Source organism: Equus quagga, chromosome 17, assembly GCF_021613505.1.
Source record: "Equus quagga isolate Etosha38 chromosome 17, UCLA_HA_Equagga_1.0, whole genome shotgun sequence".
Lineage (NCBI taxonomy): Eukaryota > Metazoa > Chordata > Mammalia > Perissodactyla > Equidae > Equus > Equus quagga.
Window position 1 is genome coordinate 43015046 of NC_060283.1, and position 24042 is coordinate 43039087.

General features: G+C 36.8%; 1 protein-coding gene across 3 annotated transcripts in view; it reads left to right on the forward strand.

Annotated features, from left to right (window-relative positions):
- The window catches only part of SPHKAP (SPHK1 interactor, AKAP domain containing), a 153849-nt gene that overhangs the window by 4082 nt on the left and 125725 nt on the right, over positions 1-24042 (forward strand). For 2 of the 3 annotated variants that reach the window (XM_046643130.1, XM_046643132.1), the window contains exon 2: positions 19392-19470. The exons of the other annotated variant lie outside the window; for it this stretch is intronic. In XM_046643130.1, the coding sequence (XP_046499086.1) occupies positions 19392-19470 (79 nt within the window). The remainder of the gene's footprint in view (positions 1-19391; positions 19471-24042) is intronic. 3 annotated transcript variants of the gene reach the window in all.

Genomic DNA, 24042 nt, shown 5'->3' on the forward strand with positions numbered 1-24042 from the left:
TATTGAGGACGAAAGTGTGATTTAGTAATTTCCGATACCCAGGACTCTGAGATCCCACATTGCTGCCAGATAATGGGTACCTAGAGAAGAGATGGGAATTCTGAAGGCAATTCCCACAGAAACATCATTATAAAAAGTGTATTAATGCTACACCTCACATAGGGACACTTTTAGGGGCCCTTAACTTCCATCCGTGTGGTTCCCTTAGTAAAATACCTATCGATTATGAAATAATCAACTTATAAATGAACTATTAGAACTCATCTCATTCACAAGGGGTCACCTTTGTCCAGTACTATTCATTTTAATGGAGTTTTACTCTGTGTGTAAGGTACAGCTACAAAGAATCATAAGTAGGATAAGGGGAAAAGTGATGTATTTGACATCTAGAGACCTGGGGTTTAGTCCTCGTCTGAAATTAATGACGGTGACTGTCTGGGCAAGTTGCTTGACTTGCTGCCCCTCTGTCTTCGCCTGGATACAAGGATATATACACTGCGTACATGGATCTTCTGGGTCCTTACTTCTAACCTTCTAGCATGCCATAGCCTTTATTGTAGCAGACACTCTCAGTTGGGCAAGATATTCATGAACCTCTCATTCTCGTGAAAGAGACATGTGAAATCAAGGCATTTAAGAGAACTGAAGCAATACCCACCCATCCAAAAGAAAGCCCAGGTTAGAGAATTGCTTGATTTATTTTTAATGTCCCTCCATTGGAAGAGCAGCGTAATGCTCACAGAAGGTGTAATAAAAGCTCACTCTTTTTAAAAGAATATGGCACAGTTATTAAGATCCTGGTTCTACCACTTAGTAGTTTTGGTTATCCACTCAGGGGCAAAATGCTTATCAACTCTATGACTTATTTTCATCATCTGGAAAACGAACAATAAGAATGCTTCAAACACTTGAAAAATTTGTTGGGGGTAAGAATTGAAATGGCGTGTGTAAACTACAAGGGGCAGTGAACTTTTAGCTATTGCTGCCTATAATATTTAATAAATTCTTTTAAATATGATTGTTTCATGATAGATTTTTAAAATCAATGCTGGTGCATAGCTCAGTAATTCAGACATGGTCTACTTTATCTGATATTCACATAGCTACTCCAGCTTTCTTTTGATTTACCTTTTGCTATCCTTTTGCTTTTAATCTAAGTCTTCATATTTAAACTTATTTCTTGTAGACAGGGTATTGTATCTTACTTCTTTTTATCCAATCCAACAATCTCTTCCTTTTAATTGTTTTGTTTAGACCATGCACATTTATTATGATTCTTAAAAGTCTGGATTAAAATTCACCAACTAACTAGCTATTTTCTATTTGTGCCATCTATTCTTTGTTCCTTTTTTCTGCCTTCTTTTGGGTTGAGAATGTTTTTAATGACTTCATTTTATCTTCTCATATTATTTGCACTCCATTTTAAAAAATTTGTGATTGGCCTGGGGTTTATAATATATGACTTTTAGTAATTTTGAAGGAATCTACCTTCAATTTATAATATATCACTTCACATACAGTGTAAGTTTCTTAAAAGTGTATATTCAAACTCTCTTCTCTGATCTTTAATGCTACTGTTGTCATATATTTTATTTTTATGTGTGCTATAAACACTCTATATTACTACTATGTTTGCTTTAAACAGATTTTTTTAGAGCAATTAGAAATAAGAAAAATAATTAATTTTTTTACCCTCATTTATTGATTTCTGATGCTTCATTCGTGTAAGCCAAGCTTTTGCCTGATGTTACATTCCTTGTGCCCAAAGAACTTCCTTTAACATTTCCTGTAGGAAAGGTATGTTGGCAATGAATTCTCTCAGTTTTTGTTTAGTTGAGGAAATCTATTTTTCTTCTACTTTTTGAAACATATTTTTTATGAGCATAGAGTTCTGAGTTGACAGGGTGTTTTTCCTTTTATTGTTTTAAAGATGTCACTTTGTCTTTTGGCTTTTATGGTTTCTGCCAAGAAGCTGTTTTCATTCTTATCTTTGTCCTTTCTATGTCACATGTCTTTTTTCCCTGCCTGCCTTCAAAATTTTCTTTTCATTTCTCATCTGTTGTTTAGAGCAGTTTGAATGTGATATGCCAAAGAGTGAGTGTCTGTGTGTGTGTGTGTGTGTGTTGTATTTATCCTGTCTGGTGTTCTCTGAGCTTCTTGGATCTATAGTTTGGTGTCTGTTATTAACTACAAAAAAAATTCAGCCATGATTTCTGAATATGCTTCCTCCCCTGTTCTCATTCTCTCTTTTCCTTCTAGAATTCCAATTGCACAAATATTAGAATACAGCTCTTGGATGCTCTCTTCTGATTTGGTTTTGTTGTTGTTGTTTTTATTCTTTTTTCTCCTTTTGTGTCAGTTTATGTAAATTATATTGACCTGCCTTCAAGTTCATGGATTCTTTCCTTTGCTGAGTTGATTCTACTAAAGGATTTATCAAAGGCGTTCTTCACTGAGTGATTGTATTTTACATTTCTAGCATTTCCATTTGATTTTTCTTATAGTTCTGCCTCTCTACTGAAATTATCCGTGTGAGCCTATGTGCCATCGCCCTTTTCCATCAGAGATATTAAAATAGTAATCATTACTTTGAATTCCTTGCTGTATAGTTTCAACATCTGTGTCATAGCTGAGTCTGGTTCTATGCTTTGTCCCTTGGAAGTGTGTGTGTGTTTTTTGCCTTTTGCTCCAACCTTTTAAGTTTTTAATGAAAGCAAGATATCTTGTCTAGGGTAATAGAGTTTCCCCAAGTGGAAACTGGAAGTCAGTGCCAATATTTTATTCTCATTTTAAAGATGAAGAAATTTAGACTCAGAAAGGTTAAATGAGTTGCCCAAAGTCACTCAACTAGCGAGTGACAGAGTCAGAACTTGAGCTGTGGTTTTCAAACTTCAAATCCTATGTTATCTGACTTCATCATTGTTCCTCTCTACTTCCTAATGCATGTACAGTTCCCACCCTGGTGGCCTCTGAGACACTCATTCATGCCACATGGCTTCATTTATTTCAGACACTTTTGACCTCCTATTCCAAGAAAGTTACTGAAGCATATATGATGATGAGTAAGAAACGGTTCATGCCCTTGATGAGCTTAGCATATAATTTCAACAGCCACTTTTTCAAAATGCCTATTGATTCAATCTTTCTAGAACTATAGTCTCAGAATCAAAATCAGTTAAGAAGACCAGTGGATGCTATGAGGTTTTTTTTTTTCTTCCTCTTCTCCCCAAAGCCCCCTGGTACATAGCTGTATATTCTACTTGTGAGTGCCTCTGGTTATGCTATGTGAGATGCTGCCTCAGCCTGGCTTGATGAGAGGTGTCAGGTCTGCGCCCAGGATCCAGTCCAGTGAAAACCTCGCCCTCCGAAGCAGAACAAGCAAACTTAATCACTTGAACATGGGGCTGGCCCCTACTGTAAGATTTTTGACACAACCACCAGGAAGCAATGGAAACCTAGGGTGTGACAGCCAAAGGAGTTAAGCACATGAATTTACAAGTTTGTGACTATTCCCAAAGAAGTGTAAGAATACAGACACTGAAACCTCCACCTGCATACCACGCCACATTTAATTTATGCCTGAGATAGAAGAGGTGACATATTCAGACATGATTTGAGAGAATTTTTCTCTAGAAAAGATACCATGCAGACCAATGTGCTTTTTTTTATTCCTTTCATTTAAAATACATATTATGATTATGTGTCACTTCATGGCGATACATTCTGAGAAATGCACCAGGTGATTTTGTCATTGTGTGAACATCAGAGATTGCACTTACACAAACCTAAGTAGTAGGCATCGCCTACTACCCATCTAGGCTAAATGTACTAATCTTATGTGACCACCATTGTATATGTGATCTGTTGGTGACCAAAGTGTTGTTATTCAGCACGTGACTCTATATGGCCAAATTATTGGAACAGTTAACAGAACTTCTTAGAATAGCCATGGTTTTAGAAGTACAAGTTAGTTCAGAAACACATAAAAACGTTGTATTAGTTTCTATTTCTTCTGTAACAAATGGCCATAAATTAGTGGCTTAGAACAACACAAATTTATCTTATAGTTGTATATGTCAGAAGTCTGACGTAGGTGTCACTGGATAAAATCAGGGTGTTGGCAGGGCTCCAGTCTCTTCTGGAGGCTTTAGTGGGGAATCTGTTTCCTTGCCTTTTCCATCTTCCAGAGGCTGCCTTCATCCCTTGCCTCATAACTCCCTTCCTCCATCTTCAAAGCCCGCAATGGTGGATTGAGTCCTTCTTACATCACTTCTCTCTGACTTCTGATCTGTTCTTCTGCTTACCTCTTTCACTTTTAAGAACCCTGGACTTTACATTGATCCATCCAGATAATCCGTGGTAATCTCCTTATATCAAGGTCAGGTGATTAATAACCTTAATTCCATCTTGAACCTTGATTCTGCTTTGCCATATGAAAACATATTCACAGGTTCTGGGGATTTGAACATGGGCATCTTTGGGGGCTCATTATTCTGTCTACCGCAGACATTAATTTAATTAAGAAATTCAGCATGCTCGCTTTCAAATGGCATTTAAGATTCTGCTAGGAGTGATATCTCTCTTTCTCTTTCTCTCCCTTCTTCCCTTCCTCTCCTTATTTCTTAAATAAACAGGAAGAGTGACAAGACTATTTGTTCCTCTACTGCAATGTATGAGTAACTTACTATGACTGAACTGAAATAACCACTCATTTCCCGAAGCTTACTCGAGAGCATAAGGCCACATCAGGGTAGATCTGGAGACCCTACAGAATCCACTCTTTGGCACATCTGTTTGTTGCATGGTCATTAATGCTATTCAGAAAATATTTCCAATTGTGCCAGTAAGCATAGGGCAGAATTGCACTTGATCTTCCTCTAGGTAAAAGGTATAACCACATGACTTGCTTGAGCCAATGCAAAGAGCACAGAAGGGACATATGTCTCTTCCCAGTGGAAGTGTTCAAGAGCCAATGTGCAATTTGTTTCATTTCTACTAATTTCTGTTGTGGTGAAAAACAGATTTCACATAGTGGCTGCTTCATCTGCCTAAGTTTCAGGATGAGTAGAACTTGGAGCAGAGCCCTTAGCCAATCCATGATGGAGGCGTAGTATAAGCAAGAAATAGACCTTTGTGGTTTTAATCCCTTGGGATTTTGGAGTTGTTTGATAGTGCAACATAACCCAGCCCATCGTGTCTGACCCTGCCACCTTCAGAGTTGAAATGGTAGGTGGTCTGATGGGCTGTAGGCTGGCTTGGGAAGTTTCAAAGCGATCTCAGAGAATTCTCTTTTTGTTCTGGACTTCAAAATATCCTCTTCACTCTATTCCTGGAAGTAGCGATATGAGGATAGGGTTGGAGAAAGGGAGGAATGGGACTCAACTTGAACAGAAGCAGTCAGGAAGCAGGCCCTGCGGACCAGCTCAGATAATGACAATAAATACCGTGGCCTGTATGTCTCTCCCCCTACAGGCAAGGAGTTTGAACTGGGAATCACACTCATCCTGCTATCAATTCACACATTGCCTATTTCACACTCTCACACAGCTGCTGCTATTTTGGGATACCATGGTGTACAATATACACATTCAACCCATGCAAATTCAGTGCTACATGTTTCTTTTCCTTTTTCATTCTTTCATTTCTCTTTGACTCCTTATTATTAAAAATTTATGGTAATCTTATATTTAACTTGTATTTTCTATTACATCTTGCACATTTTCTATAGTATACACATGCTTACAAATAATTTAAGACTTTTTCACAAAATCCAACATGCCATAATTTATCAGCCTCTTAGGGGATTTTCAAAGGTTATTTTGACTTCATTCAATTTTCAAGATAGGCAATTACATTAGACCCCCAAATCCCACATTAGATTCTTCCAGTGCTGCAACTGGCAACATGCTGATTTTAGGAGTATGTCAACAAGAGAAGAGCAGATTGGAGAGTCAGTTATCAGGCAACAATAATTGAGCAGTCACTCTCTCCTGAACTTCAAGATTCTGGGATGCAGTAAGAGTTGCTGCCCTCCTTGAATATCAGTCCTCACGTCCACCTGAGGGCCCCTGAGATTGCTGCGAATGGAAGGAGACATGCTAGGAAGTAGATACTCAGCACACTTCAACTCCAGTTTCTCTTCTCATTTTCCGAGTGACCTCTCTTAGACTAACCAAATTGATCCCTTCTTCTCTTACGTGATTCTCAGCAGCATTTGACATGATTGACTGATGACCCCTAACTTCTTAAAACAATTTTTCCTTATGGAGAAATTTACCTATAAAATACGCCTTTTGAAATATCAAGCACTTTTCTCCCTGTGCTGGAGAAATGGGAATCTTAGAGCTACAAAGGATTTTGGTAAAATTCATCTTACCCAATCCCCTTCGCTTACAGATAACAAAACTGAAGTCAAGAAAAATTAAATGAATGACTCAAATCATACAAATATTTATAGATGGAGCCAAGAATAAAACATCGGGCTCCTGATTCCTATATTTACCCCCACATTGGGTTTGTTTAAAATAATAATAAACTTCAACACAGTTGAAGCTCTTGGGATTTTCTCATACAGCAGAACTTGTCTATCACCCACGTCTGACTACTTTCTTTACTGTTCCTTAAGAAATATAATATCTATATAAATGCTCATGTTTCTATTTCACTTCAGCTGCCAGAAATCCCAGAAATAAATTCAAAGTTCAATTATAACAACTGTGTAGGAGTTTATTACCTGAATATCTGTGCTGTTTTTAACCATAATACTCATCTCCTGTTATGATTTTTATTTTTCTTAGCTCTGAATTTTAACTTATGTTTCACTATTTTATTCTATATACCTTTTCTGTTAGCTGTCACAGATTCTTAGAGGAACAAGATGGAATATCCATCATTAAATCAATCATGCAATCAATCAATGAATCATTTTTTAATAAGAAATGCAAAAGAATAACTTTCCTGTGTATTAAAGGAATTAAATTGATCTATGGCAAATTGGAACCCATATAAAATAATGATCTATTAACATTTAATTAGACTTTCTTTCATTATAGACGAATTATATCTTTTCAGTTATAGGCAGTTTCTTTAAAATGATTATTAGATTATTAAGATTAAAGTAAAACCAACTGCTTTAGATTAAACATATAATAAAATAGAATGCTAAAGTTTAGTGAGATGTATTTCTCAATTATTTATTAAACATGATGTTACACATACATTTTAAATATATGTACATATGTAATGGATATCAATTTGTATCAAGAGTATCAATGTCTAAAAGTGCCTTTTTTATATTATATATCTTACAGTTTAGTGTACTTTGCTCAGGTATTAAAATGCACTAAATAAAATGAGAAGAATTTTTAAATAATTAGTTTTGCTTCCAAAGATACAAGAAGAATGAATAATTTTCTCTGTTTATTCTTCAGTATTAACATAGGTCAAACAACGCACTTAATTGCTTTTTGCCCTAAAAATCTATAATTTTGAAGATAATAATAATAACACAATAATGCAATAAATGTCTTTTGATAGATTGTGCCTATCAATAGACTTATCCATTCATTTACAGTTTGAATAGCCAATTCTTCCACTTAATTTATGCAGACAAATAAATTAAAGAATTAACCTGGATAATTGAAACCAAAAATAGAATTCAGATAAAAAAATAAATAAAGGACCAATTGAAGTCATTTTTTTCTATGTGAAATCTTGGCTCCACATAATGTGCTCATTGCTGACTCATGCACTCAGTATAACCTGAAGATTTTTAGTTCTTACTTTTTTTTATTCCTGAATCAATGATGCTTCAAAATAACAATTAAAAAAGTGCATACACTTCCCTTGTGTAATTATCAACAGGTCAGTGATCCGACCCGTCATGCTGTGAAACTATTACTCTTCCTCTCTTGCAATGGTGGAAAAAAGGTGATGACTTCATTGGAACTGTGTCATTTAGAAAACGAGCTGCAGTTTCATCATATGAATCGCTATAAAAGAAGTGTCCAAGGAAGAGATTCCATAGCCAGAGAACACGTTATCCAGAGAAGCTGTCATCCCAACCTTAATCACACTCAGCCCTGGTGGACTGTAGACATTCTTCATGAAGAAAAAGGGTATAGACAAAATATTAATAAAGCATTTTCCTCAGTATCTCTACTGGGTCTAAGATATTTTCCATGCAATGAATAAGGATATAAATAAAGAAGGGGGCAGAAAAGGTGAAGCTCCAGTCCAAGCTTTAACTCTGAGGATTATATGGGACTGGAGTGAATGTTTGGGAATGGGAAAAAGAAAATGGAGGGGAGAGCTTACTTTCTTACTTGAAAGAAAAGAGTGAAACCTAGTAACTTGAATGCCACCTTTGTCATGTAAGGATACTTAGATCCTGGAAAAGGACGTATAAAGTAAATTCACTATGAAGAAGACTAAATGTCGTTAAATAGTGAACAAAATTAATATGTTTGATTGAGAATTTATCCTTAAAAATAATAAAATTTATAAAAATTAGCTCATTTTATCAACATTTTAAAAATAAAAAGTAAACATGAGTTATGAAATAAATAATGAATTACGTGTTGATTGGATTAGATCATAATTTTCCCTTCAAAATTGTGTGTCAACTTGACACTTTTTGTCACAAGATCGTAAACAGTGTCAGTTCTGTAAATATATTCAACAGCCTCATCAATTTTGCCAACTCTCCCTTTAATTAGTTGATTCCCAAATCAGTCTCTTGTGAAGTATCTGTCATGTCATCCTCATTAATTTTCTTTTCTTCCAATATTAACTGATCTCACTGTGCCAGACTCATTTGGTGATGATTTGACATGTGATAAAGAGTTCTCCAACATCATTTTCTTCTCCTTGCAGAATTCCTGCACCTTCTGCAACATTTGTCATTTCAATTGATTAATATTTTATTTAAATCAAAGTCACAACCTCTTAAATCATCAACAGGCAATAACCACCAAAGGTGTGGATGCATCAGACAGAGATAAACACTGGATTTCAGTGAAGAGGGTTCTTCACGGGATACTAGTTGTTAGCCATAAATCCATTTGCTTTCTTATACAATCTTATAATTGTAGGGACTGGCTAATGAATAACAAGGACACCTAATCTTTGGGGTGACAATTTCCAATGACTTTGAGTTTACCAGATTTTCTCCAGGAAACAGCACTCCTGAAAATCTTTTCCATTTTTGCAAACATTATCTGCAGGTGAATGAATTATCTAGGAAACAATGCAGGTACAATCGAATATTTCAAAAATTCAAACTTCTAGGAAATTCACCCTTATAGTTAAGATTACAGAGATTTTTCTCTTTCTAAAATTTCTCACAATTATTAGTCTATTTTTTAATGCACAGGTAGTAATTTGAATGTATGAAAAGCACCAAATGGCCTTCTGGGAAGATAGAAGACCCTCCATAAATGTCAATCCCCTTCTCTTCTCTTTCTATAAGAGTATAATTTTGCTCAAAGTCTAAAAGGCAGCAAGTAGATCAATTGGATTAAGACTGTGTGGTGGGTCTTCTGACAGTGTCTGTGGTGACCACGTCCTTCGTGAGATAGATGCATATCTAGTCCCTAACAGTCACTGAATCACTGATCTCTATAATGGATCCCACTTGTCTCTCAGGCAGGCAAAAAATATGCTGCCATGGAAACTAGCTCCTTTATGGAGAATTGGGGTCAAATGTAAGAAAGATACATCTTTGAAAAATAAAATTTACTCATTCATTTATTTATTCAGTACAGATATTGACCCCCTTATGTACGCCAGATAATATCAGCTGAATATGTAATAATGAACACAGATAGAGCCACCCCCATTGTCATGGAACTTCAATATCAGTGAGACAGAAAGACATTAGTCAAATAACAGCATCAGTGGGTATATAGCAAATCGGCAAGTGTGGTCCAAAGGAAAAAGAATATGGTCTTTGAAGACATATAACAATGATCAAAACTTAAATGGGAGAGGTAAGAAAGGCCTCTTGAGGAAGAGTGCTTCTGTCAGTCAGAACAGCCATTGGAAAAGTCCTGGATCAAGAAAGCAGTGGGGTGTTTAAACAACTCCAGGTAAGCGCCTGGGGTACGGGACGTGAGGAAGAGCATAGCGACACATGAGACCTGAAAGTCAGATAGGAGCCAGAATATGTTAAGCCTTGGGAGCCACTGAGTCTTCATCCTAAAAGCAATGGGATGTCATTGGAGTTTTTCAAGCTAAAGATGGCTTGGAAGCCCTAACTGAGATAATGTGTATAAAGAAAATAGCCCAGTGCCTGCATATTTTAAATGTTCCATAAACAGACACTGTTATAGCTGCTTATCAATTATAATTTCAACCTCACAATGCTTGGAGGTGAGATAGGGAGGGGAATAGAGAGCTAAGATCACAGGATCACCAGAAGAAGGTTATTCAAAGTGGCAACTGTCATTAAAAGGACACTTGAAAAGTATTTCTTGAGTTTCAAGCTACATAAGGACATCTGAAAACAGACATCCAACGGGTTGGCCGTATGTCAAGCAGATAGAGAAGGGAACCCAGAGGATTCCAGAGGGCTTCGTCATGATATTTGTTGAGATATTACTGTATTCTCAACTGCACATACAAGCAAGGTGTCATACAGCCCATATCTCATGCTATAGCTTTTTCTCACTCCCAATTCTAATCCTCCTGAATTTTGATTCTTTTGATATTTTTCTTATTTTCCTCATAGGTGCCATGTTCATTCTGTAGAATTCAGTCTCTCAGACTTTAACCTTTCATACTCCCTAGGACATGCCTCAAATTTGCCTCCGGTTCTTCCCACTCCTGGCCATTTGAACCACCTCCAGACTGGAGCTGGATGTGGTTGGCCTCTTGGCCCTATCATAAGGGGTAAAATAACACAGACTGTGTTGAAAAAGAAAGAAGTAAAGTACAATCACAATTATCTTATAAGTGTGTATTTTATTTTCACATGGCCCTCTTGAGTCTGAAAAAGAGGAAAGTAGGTAGAGAATGCAGTTAGTGAGCAATTTGGGCAATGAATAGGAGGTTGTTCGAATGGATGATCCACACTGAACACTGGCACTGATTACATTCACTAGTTAATTGCTCGCTTCTCTCTGACGCTTTGCTTTAGTGCACAACCATGGGAGAAACAGATCTGCGAGTGTGTTGTCCATTCTGCTGCATAATTCTTGACCTTTTGCAAGTATATCAGTCATAATTAGCTTCACTAAAGTTGGCATGCTGTTGTGCCCCTGGCATTTCCATATCATTCTTGTGCATTTTTGCAGCAGGCTAATAACCATAGCTTAATAAAAAGCAACACTATATAAAATTTGGTTCTTTGTTTTTCTCGGTAACTCTTCTTTCCTTTTAAGAATCATAATTATTCAACCTAGACAAAACATCTATGGCCATCTAAATTGTCTGGGAAAATACTTCAGCCTAGGCATTTATTTCCAAGGCTCTCCAATGAAGCTTTCCTGCCAATGGTAAAATAATCAGACTCACACAAATTCTCTTGTCTCTGTAAGACATTCCTGCCCTTAGGGACATATACTGCTCCTAGCTTTCTTCACTGCCACCCCAAATAATACCTTCTTTACTCCCATATTAATAGGCGAAAGTAATAGATGCACCTGCAATGAGGCAAATAGACTCAGAATTCCTCTGAAAGCAATTTCTATATAAGAACAAATAGAAAAAGAGGATAACAGGTGTTCCATTGCTAACTATCCAGCTGCTTCATTCTTTTCTCATCAAGTCCTGCTTTCTTTGAGACTGTGGGTGGAGAACCCTGAAATATTCAGATATATGTTCAATCTTTCAAGTCATTTGGCTATTTTCTTTCTGTGATATTCAATACACAACTCTCGGAACATTTAATTTAATTTTGGTGCTGTGTAGACAGTGCTTTGCAATGGAAAAACCCCAAGGCGTGCAGTTGGAGTACCTGGGTTTAAGATCATATTTTTTTTTTTAAAGATTTCATTTATTTCCTTTTTCTCCCAAAGCCCCCCAGTACATAGTTGTATATTCTTCTTTGTGGGTCCTTCTAGTTGTGGCATGTGGGACGCTGCCTCAGCGTGGTTTGATGAGCAGTCCCATGTCCGCACCCAGGATTCGAACCAACGAAACACTGGGCCGCCTGCAGCGTAGCGCTCGAACTTAACCACTCGGCCACGGGGCCAGCCCCTTAAGATCATATTTTTTGATGTATTGTGTGACTTTGGCAAAATTATTCAACTACCCTGAACTTAGATATTAATGTTTCCTGACCCAATTCTCATTGTGTACAGAAAACACTGGACAAACTGTGTGAAAATACTCACTTTATAAGAGTAATATTCGTATGTTAGTTTCCTTAATCTCTTACATATTTTACTTTTACATGTTGCTTTTTTTGTCTTTCTCCTCCAATACAACATAAACTCATGAAGGTGAGGATTCTTGTTTGCTTTATTCACTGCAGTATCTTGAGCACTTCACACAAAACTTGGTGCTCTGTAGCTATTTGTTGAAAGAATAGAAAAATGAATGTGCATGCAGATTTCCACTTAGTTTTACAATTGCGTAGAAAAGATTATGTTCTTTCTGCTCACAAAGTGGCTAATGGAACTGTTAACACATTGTCAGAAAGAAATCCCATTTTGATTGAGCATTTCAAGAGAAATTAAATGCTTGTGTGTTTCTAGAAGATCTTGCCTTAGAAACAGAGAAGTTCAGAAGTAAATCTGAATCAGTGACCAGAAGGTCTGGGATCTATGACTATGATTATTCATTGATGTTAGCCCTTGCACTTGTCATTTTGGCTGAAGGGATAAGCTTTATTCCACCTACAGTAGAGAAGAATTGAGCTGTTCAAGCAATCACACAATACACATCGGGAACACTAATATAAGTAAAACTTCCTCATGATTCCTGTATACTTTCTCACAATCGAGATATAGCTATACTTGAGACATGCATGTCAGATGCTTTGGGAAATCATAATGTAGACGCTATGAAAGCATATGCACAAGATAGTAATCTTATCTCAAAATAGGTCTTGAGAAAAAAAAGTCTTGTTCTCTTAGCTGGCGTATCGTAGCTGAAATCTTTCACAAGGGAAGATATATCTAACCATGATGATTTCCTATATAGGACACATTCGGTTCCACTTTGCCGAGAAACAGGCTGATAAACGGGATGCCTGCTGAGTTCCCTCCCTGAGCTACAATTAACAATGGCTCCTAACTTCGAGGCTTTGATTTGTCCTTCTTGCTTGTGCCACACAGAAGTTCTGTTTCCTGTTTGCAACTACAATTTGCAATAAATATTAGATTTACAGGATTTCCCTTAGATATATGTTTTTTAACTCTCTTGAACAATTTAGATATAAAAGAATAACTGTTTACAGGCACAAAGCAGCCTCGAAGTCTCTTTACATAATCTCTCTAGCTGGATTTGCTCACTTTATGCGCTCAGCTCACTTTTCTCAGTGGTGTCTAATGAGGCAACAGCATGAAGCTGCTGTGCCAATGGTTATATTGTCCTGATAACGATTCATCTGCTCAGGCTCAGTAAAATTCCGTGCTCTGCTTCCCCTAGAAATGATGAAATGTGATTTCCAAGAACAAGTCAATATTTCTTGAATCTTGGCTATTTGAGAATCTAAGGTGTTATAAAATCTGAAATGCATATCTATATCATATTTCTTTATGGTCTTTTTAGTGAGCGACCTTCTTTTGTTGCTATGATTTATAGGTTACATAATGCTTGAGGGTGTCATAATAATAGTTGCATATAGATTATAGCTATTTAACAATCTGTGTTCCTATTGCTTTATTCTCTTCTACCTTTAGAAAGCAAAGGATTCTTACGCATCAAATTTTATCCTAGAAATAGCTACCACTGAAAGAGTGAATAGAGTATATGCATTGCTAAACTTCCAACAGAGGTCCTGGTCCCATCTCTAGGCCTTGATTTCATCTTCTGAAAGCAAACGGACTGGGCAAAGGCAGCTTTAAGAACTAAATAAGAAAACCATGTCAGTGAAACTTCAATAATCGAGATGAACTTGGATGAAAAAAATACAGTTGAACACTTTGATAATGCCAAATGGTACCCAGGAAGTGCACTTGTAATGCAGAACATAACTTGCACAAAAAGGAGAAATGTTGTTATACCATTTAAAAAAATATCTTTTTCAGGTAGGTTAAACAGTAACCTTTGTAAATGGATAATTGGCTTAAAAATAGTTTAACTATAAATTGTACAAAGATTTAATTTAACGAGCAATATCAATTATTCCAGTTTCTGAAGTGCTGCCCAAAGTAAAACTTTATTATCTTTAACCAAAATTTTCTCATTAAATGTAAAATCATAGATGAATACTATAAAATCTCCCTAATAGCCCTTGCACATTGAGAATGTTTTACACATTGCTTCAGCTCACATACTTTTCTTCCTGAAGTGGAAAATAGAGATATGTTTTTCTCTTGAAAGCTCAATGTCTCTAAGCATTATAGCTTCGGACTTAATATGATGATCTGAATTTTGTCTTATTATTAATTCATTCATTCACTTTTTTTTCGTTGGGTGAACTCATGAGAAAAGAGAAAGTAGGTGTTTGAGTCTTTCTTCCATTGTTGCATCTCATTCTAAAACCTGATCGTTTTTGAGTTGATTTTTTTTTAAATTGAACTGGAGTGAAAAGTCATAGAAAAATTAATCATTCTACCTGTCTCTCTAACATATTGGATTGTGCTACTCAACTTCCATTAGGGTAAAAACACTTTGTGGGGAAATCAATTTAGACCTGGCAGGAGGCAGCATGCATTCTAGCTGAATTCTCTATGTGAGTCACTTACCTAAGCATTTTCTGCAGAATGAAATCTACAAACACAGTGACGAAGTATTGTTACAATGAATTTATAGCACAAAAATTTAAGATTTAATAAAATGATCAATAAATTCGCATATTGTGTTTTCTCTGCCTGGGCATTTATAGAGAGAAACTTCCTCTAAAGTATGCCTGCTTTCCAACAAAGAGATTACGTGCTATATGTCTATGTATGAGGACCATGTTTTCCAAATTAAGAATCAAGGTACCTACTCTACTAAGTCTGTGTTTTTGAAGTACAGTTCAGCAAATGATTTGAAATCAAGTCCATCTTGAAAAATGTAGGTCCTTTTAGCTATTCATTAAACTTCATAAACAAATGAAGATGGTCTTATTTAACTTCTAAGGGGTGACAGATAATAATTATTAGTACCATTGTTGTTATTGTTTTTGCTACAGCTTGTTGCTATTGCGTGAGATATCTGAGTAACTAGATATCTTTAAGTCACTTGATTAGCTACTTCCTTCCCCATCAAATGGTTTCTAATTCTTTTTGAAAAGCTTTTCAGGAGACAGGTCAGTTCTTCCTAATTTGGCCTTCTCCTCTACTCACAAACGTTATTAGATCTCCCCTGTCCTACCCACATTTTTCTCAACCTGGAAACCCACGTAATATTTTCGTCTCTCTCTGTGCCCTTCCAAACACCATCAGAAACTTTTAAAAGTCTATGAGTTTTAGGGGCTGGCCCCGTGGCTGAGTGGTTAAGTTCGCGCGCTCCGCTGCAGGCGGCCCAGTGTTTCCTTGGTTCGAATCCTGGGCGCGGACATGGCACTGCTCATCAAACCACGCTGAGGCAGTGTCCCATATGCCACAACTAGAAGGACCCACAACGAAGAATATACAACTATGTACCGGGGGGCTTTGGGGAGAAAAAGGGGAAAAAAAATAAATAAATAAAATCTTTAAAAAAAAAAATTTAAAAAAAAGTCTATGAGTTTTAATTCCAGTAATATAAAAAAGTTATTCATCAATCCTCTTGCTGAAAATGACTAAAATTGCAAAACAACATTTTTAAATTTACTAAAAGAATTGAAGAGTTTCTAAGATAATAAGTAATTATTAGGTAGATATCAACAGACCATCAAAGATAAATAGAAGATCTCAAAAGCAGCCAGAAAAAACATACATTACCTTTAAAAACTAGCAACTAGATTGACAGCTGACAAAAGCAGCAATGGGATTCCAAAGATAGTTAAATGATATCTTCAATGTATGAAGAAGAATAGTCGTCAGTTTAAAACTCTATGCTGAGTGAAAATATCTTTCAAGAATAAATAAAGATATTTTCTTACAGGTAAAAACTGAGAGTGTTACTTCTCATCAAAGAAAATTATAGAGGATTTTAAATATATCAGCAGTTATATTAAAATTAAATAGATTGAATACTCCAAACAGGATGCGAAGATTATTGTTCAGATTTTCTTTTTAAAAAAAGAAGAGATATTTAAAATATAAAATACCAAGAAGGATAGAAAAAGATATTTGATGCACTAGCTTGCCAAAGAAAACTGTTGTAGCTTTATCCTAAATCAAACAAAATGAACTTTGGAACAGAATAGCATTACCAGAGGTTAAGTGTGTCACTGCATAATGACAGAGGCTGAATAACCAGCAAGATATACCATTTTAAATTTCTATTCACAAAATAAAATAACCTCAAAATTAAAACAGAAAAATTGGGCAGATATATAAAAAGAAATTATCCAAAAATATCAACATGAACTTAGATCTGAATATCACAGCCAACTTAATACACATATGTAGAATACCACAGCCAAAAAATGTGCAGAATGTATACAACATTTACAGAATTTGACCATACACTGGATTACAAAGCAATTCTTAACAAGTACCAAAGATTAATGTTATACAGACCATGTTATCTGAGTAAAATGCAATTCAACTAGAACTCAATAATGAAAAGGTAAATTAAAATTTTTCATATAAAAAGAAATAAAATAAACAAAATTATAATGAAAATTAGAACATCATTTGAATTGAAGGATAATAAACATGCCACATTTCAAAACTTGTGGAATGCAGGTAAAGCCGTTATAAGAGAAAAATGTATAACCTTCAAGGCATACATTTAAAATGCATGGAAAGCCTAATGATGATATAAGCATCTATCTCCCGAGATTACAAAAACAAACAAAATAACCCCAAAGAAATTAAATAATGTTAAGACCAGAAATTAATACAATACAAACACAAACTATGACGCATAGGCAAACCAAAGGATGGTTCTTTGAAAGGGCAAATCAAATTGGAAAATCCCTGCTACACTTAATTTAAAAGAGGAGAGGAGGCGAAGCACCAAAAACAATTGTAGGAATGAAAAAAAATGAACATCATTATGGAAACTACAGACAAAATTATAATAATATTGTAAAACGTTATGTCAACACACAAGTATACAATAGATTAAATGGGCAATTTTGAATAAAAATATAACAACAAGAAGAAATAGAAACCTTGAGAAATGTTAAAGATAGTGACTCGATGGCCAAAATCGTTCCAACAGAAAACCTCCACTCTCAGATAACTTTGCTGGAAATTTCTGCCAAACATTTGATAACAGATCATTTCCATGGTGCAAAACTCCTCCAGTAAATAGAAAAAGAGGAATACCCTCAATTTATTTTATGAAACTGGCATAACCTTGAAAGCAACCTGACAAGAGAAGAAAGGAAGTACAATTAATGTCATTCATGATCACAGAGGAAAAAGATTCCCAACCACAATATTAGCAAGCTAGGTCCCACAGTATATGAAAAGGATGGCACATTGTTTTCAACTTGAGTTGATCTCAAGAATTCAAGACTGGTTTAACATTAGAAATCAATTATTGGGGCCAGCCCAGTGGCGCGGTGGTTAAGTTCACACATTCCTCATAGGCGGTCTGGGATTTGCTGGTATGGATCCCAGGTGCAGACCTAGCACCACTCGGCAAGCCATGCTGTGGCAGGCGTCCCACATGTAAAGTAGAGGAAGATGGGCACTGATGTTAGCTCAGGGCCAGTCTTCCTCAGCAAAAAAAGAGGAGGATTGGCAGCAGATGTTAGCTCCGGGCTAATCTTCCTCAAAAAGTAAAAAAGAAATCAATTATAATCCATCAAATTAACAACCTGAAGGAGAAAGACAATATGGTTATATCAATAAATGCAAAAAGGCATTTGATAAGATGCAACATCCTTTCAAGATTAATAGAATAAAAACACTAGAAAAATACAGAGAGATAGGAATACAGTAAACACGATACATAGTGGTGTAACTCTAAGGATTTTTGCATTACTCTATTAATTTCAGTGAAGATCTTAGCCAATGCAGTAAGACAATAACAAGAAACAAAAGATAAAAGGTATGGAAAAGAAGAAACCAAAACTCTCAGTATTTGCAGTTTATTTGATCGTGTACATAGGACATCCAAAAGAATCTGCAGATAAATTACTAGAATTAATAAATGAGTTTAGCATGTTTGCTGAATAGAAATCAAAGCACACACATAAACTACACTTCTTCATATGAGCCACAAACAAAAAGTGAATTAAAAAAAGAAATCATTTATATGCTATCAATAAATATGGATTTTCTAGGACTAAATTTAAAGAAAGCATGCAAGACCCTTAGTGAATGACATGGATTGGAGATCTTCTGATGTGACCCCAGATGGTCACTCATTCACACCTAGAGCTCCACCCCTACATCAGGTATCTCTTACGTCGACATCTTTGATAAAGCAGATATTCTGCTGCCTCAGTCCTTCTCTGGCATCTTCATCCTCACAGTAAAATTTTCCTGAATTCTAATGATGTACCAGGAACTAACAGCGATGGAGATACAAAGATAATTTCACTGACTCCTTCTTGTTTACCTTTTTCTCCTGTATATATTGATATTATCGGTGTTTTCATAGTGACAGTGACTTTACAGCCTTTGGCATTTCAGGTAATACACCATCAATTGGCATTGTAAAAAGGACTAGAGCGTGCCTCCAGGTAAGCATTGTATAGAAACTTAATTACAAGGCATTCAAAGAAGCTGGAACAAATTTCCATAAAAATTTGTGGCCCCATTGTTCTCTTAATACTAAACTATTAAGCTTGAGAGCACAAACTATGCTCCTCACCTATAGATACCCATAAGTCAGATTGGAAGACTCTGAAAGTCTTCTCTGGAAGATATAAATTACCTTTTGATGCATCAAAGATGTGAAGCCCAATCTCAGACACAAATCCAGCATGTTACCCAAGACAGATGCTATCTGAAAATATGCATGTAATCTTTCAAGCCTTTTCTGAGTGTTTTTTTTAATTATTACAACCTCATTATCTAGCTACTTTTGTCCTTTTTAAAGATAGCCTGCTGTGAGTGTGTCTTTCTCCTTGAATGATACTAAAATTTCTGTTTCTTTTCTTTCCCCACCCTTCTCCTCTCCTGCTTCCTCTCCAAATCTGCTGGTGTTTGTAACTCCTTTATTGTGGGTATGGTCCTCTCCATCAGCCATGTGGGTAGTTGAACCAAACTCACCTACCTGCCTCTCTGCTGCTTTGTCCACCAGGAGACACTCCCAGGAATCCAGGTTGGTTGTGGGGTGTGGGGTCCAGGGGATTATACAGCCAAGTCATAAACACCGCCTCCTCTTTCCTTCCAGCTTCCCACGGGCCGCCTGGGTTCCCAACCCTCAGATTTTGACCCTAATTTTGCAGGCTTCCTGGTTTATGCTTTCACTTCTGCCAAACTGCAGACTATGCTGTGTACCTTCGCTCTTTTTTTACAGTCAAATTTTACCCTTTCTGTGCCCCATCCTTTTGGGGTCCTCCTACCCTCTTCTAGTTTAAATGACTCTAAGGCTTTAGTAGGGATTCCAGCGCTGAGAATAGACAGGTGGCAGAAATTTTCAGTTAGGCAGAGCTTTCCTCATCCCTCAAACTACAAAAGGAGGATGTTTATCTCCTAAATAGAAAAACATCTTCGTGGAGCTCTCTTCATGGAGACCCAGGCCTGGCAGTGCATTTGGCGATGCTCCTCAATGACTCGAGTTCCCCTCTCCTGGCAACAGGAGTAGCCATCCAACCCGGTGCGGCAGCCAGAGACATCTCCTCTTGCTAACCCTCACCCCTTGTCTGCATTGCTCTTCTCTGGACCACAGGGCGGAAGCACGTGGTACTATGTGAAGACAGCCGGGGATCTAAGAAAGAGCACAGACAGGGGTCAGTTTCACCCAGGCTTGGATCCCATATTAAGCCACTTAATCACCTGTGTAACAAATTCCAAAGCTTTGGGTCTCAATCTCTTTAGGAATATAATAGGCTAGTAGCTTCTCCCCTATTCTGATGCTATGAGGATTTGAAGTGACAAATGTGACAGTCCTGTGACAATGACTGGAGTAGGTTGGGTGCTCAATAAAGTGTAGCCACTATTATTGACTGGGATTCTCTCCCTTCAATAACAACAAAGCTCGTAAAGCAAATAGCATTGGTCCCATTTAACAGATGAAGAAACTGAAGCTCAAGGAGATTAAGTAACTTTCCCAAGGTCAACTAGTAAAAGTGACAGTTGGGATCCAAATTCAAGTCTTCTGACTGCCAGCACATAGTAATATTTTCACATCATATGGCATAAGAAATTTTTAAATTTTGACATTCGTATTAATTTCTAGTCTTTTCATATTGCATATTTGTTTAATGTGTGGATGTTCATTCTATTGGTTTCAAATATTGCCGTTATAATTTACACGCGTTTTGTCTTAATAAAAAAACATGCAAGTTCCACTTATGGTTTATATAGGGTTGTAGACTGTCACAGACAAAAGCATGGAGTTAGAATTAAAAGATCATCTTTACTATATGGTGACAATTAAAGATAAATCACTACGATCGTTTAAGTCGTGCCATTTATTGACCCTACCACATATACGGAGCTCTGGCTAATTGGCAGGCATTTGACTAAGTATTTTGTGGAGTTCAATAATGAATCAGATGTTGTTTTTCACCTCAAGAACTAAAAAACAAATTTGGAAATAAAATTTGGCAATTTTAATTCAACCCCGGCCAGACTGTAAAAACCCTCTTCATTCGATATAAAATACAAATGTGCCTTAAAATGGGGATTGATACATACTAACATTGATAATCTTAAATAGGTAAAGATATATTTACTGGCTTGTGATTTCTACCAATATTGTCTCCAAAAGGAAAGTAAGTCCAATTCTTTGCTAGTTTTGTAAGTAGCTTGCTGGATAGCTTATGAGACCTTCTGCTGTGACAGCAGCAAACATCTCCCCAAACCTTAATAAAATTATGTATTGAAGTGCTTTATTTCAAAATGCAAAGCAAATTAAAAAAATAAATAAATCTAAGATTAAATGTAATTCATGGCGTAGTTATGCTATTCTAAAAATCTGAGGGAAGAAAATTGGAGGCGAAAAATATATCAGGGGCATTTGTTTTCTAGAGGTTGCATAATCAAATATTTTTCAGGCCGATACTTGTAATGAAAATTAGTACAACAGGCTCAGAGCGCCTGCTAAATTTAAAAGGGTCCCAAGTTCACTAGTTACTCGAAGTGTAGCCTGATTTACCAATGTTTCAAGAGAAGACAAAAACTTAGATGGTGCATTCTTTCAGTTTTTCAGTGATGACAACTAACTTAAAATATTGTAATACTCTGCAGGTCAATATGGTTCCCAGCTTGTGAGTTCTGTTTGTACTCTCATTGCTAAACGTTTTTGATGTAAAAGCATCTCATTTTAAATTTATTCTATTTCTATTTCTAAGTTTTTGACATTTAACAAGCTGCACTTTTTAAGGTCATAAAATGAAAATGCATTCATGACTAGGAAATTAATTTAATTGAACTATGTGGAAATAATCTATAATTGTAATAATACAAACTCCAGGTACACTTAGAAGAGGAAGTCATTAAATTCTAATATGCTTGCCAAAATGTCTGAGAGAGGAACAACCTGGTCAAGGTTATCCCCTCTGCCCTTTTTGAAGGAATACTTTTCAACTTCATTCCAACACACTGAGTATTGCTGCAGTTCTTCTTAAAAGGCTCCCTACAGGGTTTGGATACTTAAAAAATAACCTAATATACCCAATAAAGAAAGAGCTCAATAAAATTCTTGAGACCCTTAGGTAGTTTAGGAAAAATGAAGCCATGAGCATTGGTCATCCTTACCCATCAGGAGAGCAGGAGCTGCTCCTTTCAAACGGATCTGTCTTTATGATGTGTTGATGTTGTCTTAAACTGTGCCAGTAACTCCATCCAGCAGGTTCCACGAGCTTCTGCTCTTGATCTAAGTCAAATCTGACTATCCAGAATTAGTAAAGCACTCCGTAGGACCGTCCAAGTTCAATTTCATTTTGCCAGTTATCCACAAAGGCAGCTATGAAATAATTTGACAGCCTCGTCCTCCAGAGATATAAGGGAAGCAAGATGTAGGCTCACGGACAGTTCTCTGTGATGAAGGATACTTCTCTGGCCGCAGTAAAGCTTTGCCGTGGGAAGTTACGCGGTTTAAGACAACCTTGGCTGATTTTGTTGGTTTTATCACTTTTACCCATCACATCAGTTTTATTGTAGCGGGCGGATTGTCTGTTACCTTTGGTGGGACCCATGAACTCATCACTAAAGGGGTAACCTAGTTAGGATGGCAAATTTCATTTGATTTTGAAGGATAAAGTTATTCAATAATCAGAGAAATTCCTTATGACTGTCATTATAAGACAGAATCTTGCATTTACAAATCTTTTCACAAGCACTAGATTTCCAACACAGATCACACATTTTTAAACAAAGATCTTTTTTGAGTCACAAAAAGATACGTGCTCAGTGTGGAAAACTTAGAAAATATGGAAAGGAACAAGAAAGAAACTGTCAGGCAAGCCCAGTGGCGCAGCGGTTAAGTTCGCATGTTCCACTCCCGCAGCCCAGGTTTCGCCGGTTGGGATCCCAGGTATGGCCATGGCACCGCTTGGCAAGCCATGCTGTGGCACTCGTCCCATGTATAAAGTAGAGGAAGATGGGCACAGGTGTTAGCTCAGGGCCAGTCTTCCTCATCAAAAAGAGGAGGATTGGCAGCAGATGTTAGCTCCGGGCTGATCTTCCTCAAAAAAAAAAAAAAAAAAAATGATTAAAAATAAAAAAAAGCTTTTAAAAAGAAAGACAATGTCACAAGTAACCCCATTACCCAAAGATAGCTGCTGCTAACAGTTTCATACATTTCTATGCACATGTGTAGAAAGTATGTATATATTTATGTTTTAATTAATTCATTGATTCAATAAACATTTACTGAGCTCCTACTATATGGCGGGCATTATTCTGAGTTGGGAATGTATCGTGAAAGACCAGGAAAGACTCCTACATTTATGGGGTTTAAAACCTGCGGGGGGAGAATGGTACAAGGAGGAGAGGCATGTAATAAATAATAAACATAGTAAATAAATACATTCTATGGAATGTTAGAAGATAATAGCGACACTGAAAAAAATAGAGCAGGAGAGGAGAGACTGGGAAGCCAGGGACGAGGAGGCCTGGGTGGCAGTAGTAAAAAGGTTTGACAGGGGTCGCTGCATTGAGAAGGGGCATTTGAGAAAGATCTGAAGGAAGGGATGAAGTGAGGTAAGCAGGTCTCTCAAAGAACGCACCAAGCAGAGGGAACAGCTGGGGAAGGCCCTAAGTCAGCAGTGTGCCTGTGCTGTTCTAGAAAGAGCCAGAAGGCAAGTGCAGCCAGAGTGGAGGGAGCGAGGGAGAGTGTCGGAGGAGACGAGGTCCCATAGGTAACAGGGATTCCGGGCAGGAAGGGCCTTGCAGACCATGGCAACGACTTACAATTTTCCTCGAAGCAAAATACAGAGCTACTGCAAGGCTTTAAGCCTACAAAAGATCTGATCAATCTTGTATTTTAAAAGGATGCCACCTATGTCAGTAGCATACAGTAAAACGTTTTGTATTCAACTGTGTTCATTTAACAGGGGGACATTTTCCCATGTCATTTTTTTGGGGGAGAAGGGGGCATCATCTTGTTGCCTGCATACTAACTCCATTAATGTACCTAGTGATGAATATATTATTTATTTTCCATTTTTTCTATTAATAATATTGTGTTGAATATCTCAGTACATACTTTACCTTGCTGTCTGTT